Source organism: Capsicum annuum, unplaced genomic scaffold (genome assembly GCF_002878395.1).
Source record: "Capsicum annuum cultivar UCD-10X-F1 unplaced genomic scaffold, UCD10Xv1.1 ctg349, whole genome shotgun sequence".
Classification (NCBI taxonomy): domain Eukaryota; kingdom Viridiplantae; phylum Streptophyta; class Magnoliopsida; order Solanales; family Solanaceae; genus Capsicum; species Capsicum annuum.
In genome coordinates, this window is record NW_025841777.1 from 1 (window position 1) to 1,241 (window position 1,241).

Here is a 1,241-nt window from a genome sequence, read left to right on the forward strand (position 1 = left end):
ATAAGTCGAATCAGATGCAGAATCAATGCTTTGAACAAAAAACTTTGCTTGACATTATTGAGTCAAGAGTTATCACATGAGAACAGCACTAATAGGCTTGCAACAAAGTCTCAAAAAGAGGAGCTACTAACAGTTCCACCAAATTAGCTAGAAATGTAGAGGTCTAAAACAACTTCATCTACTAATTCTTGGAGAATATGCCTAGCAACTTCAGTGCCACATTCATATTCTTCAATCTCGAAGTCCGGACATTTACCCAAAGAATGGCTCATATCCCATTCTATTAGCTCGTCTAGGATCAAACCAACAAATTGTGTCCACTCTTCGACCTCATCAATAATATCAGCAATCAGAACCTCTTTGGTCATACTTGATGGTAGTTTGGTACAGGTTCTGAAACCAGAATCAGAGATTGGAGAAAATTGAGTCTAGATACTCTAATAGACAATCAAAGGCGAATCCTTTAAGCTGATTCATCTGTTTTGGGTCATTACAGCCAAGCAGCTCACCGAAAGCCATCCACAGAAAACTCAAAAACATTTCATGTTCATTGAGGAGAAAATGGCTCACAGAGAACCCATCCTCTACAGGTAGAGCCTGCTGTTGATGTGTAGTTCCAAATATGAGTTCAGCATTCAAAATGACCTGTTTTGCGTAGCTGAGTTTGCTTCCTTTTAACTGATCAATCTTGCTGAGCACTCCAGAAACGTTATGAATCAGTTCTCTGCAAATCCTCCTGGTAGATAATGAGGTCTCACAATCCGAAAGATCTCTATCAGGTTCTGGAAAGAGTGGTTCATCATTAACAGAGTCCACTGATTCAGCAAGCACTTTGTCCTCTGGAAGAAAACAAGCATCATATTTATTAGAAGCATGGATGCATGAAATCCAAGTTCAGAGTTGTCTTATTTTTTAATTTATGTATTTGAGGGAAAGAAAGGAGGTATGCAAATAGTAAAATGTCAAATCGGGGACCATACTTGAGCTACTATTGGGACTGCTGGAGAGGTAGCTGTCAGTTGAATGGTGATCAAGTGAATTCCCAACTAAATCTGCTTCATCTTCCAAAGGAGAAAAATATCTAGTAGGATAAGTGAGAGCACATTTAGCTCTAAACGTTTGCAAACCTGGTTCTGAACTCTTTATTTCGGCCATCTAAAAATCCATATCTTCTTTATCAGATCCGCCAGGTCGAGCACCAAGTTTGTCTGCCACATTGCTCCAAGTTTCAGAAGCTGAAG

At 39.4% G+C, this 1,241-nt stretch overlaps 1 protein-coding gene across 1 annotated transcript; it reads right to left on the minus strand.

Annotated features, from left to right (window-relative positions):
* Positions 1 to 15: 15 nt before the first annotated feature.
* On the minus strand, positions 16 to 1,241 carry LOC124891404. Its single transcript, XM_047403140.1, has 2 exons — positions 981 to 1,241; positions 16 to 839 (listed from the first exon to the last, which is right to left on the minus strand). The coding sequence occupies exons 1-2, from the start codon at positions 1,153 to 1,155 to the stop codon at positions 406 to 408; spliced, it is 609 nt and encodes a 202-aa protein (XP_047259096.1). The 5' UTR covers positions 1,156 to 1,241; the 3' UTR covers positions 16 to 405.

Bases quoted from the DNA above. Each gene is read 5' to 3' on its own strand.
- LOC124891404 (XM_047403140.1), bottom strand. From the start codon at position 1,155: ATGGCCGAAATAAAGAGTTCAGAACCAGGTTTGCAAACGTTTAGAGCT. The intron at 840-980 runs GTATGGTCCCCG...GTTTTCTTCCAG, and splicing joins CAGTCCCAATAGTAGCTCAA to AGGACAAAGTGCTTGCTGAA.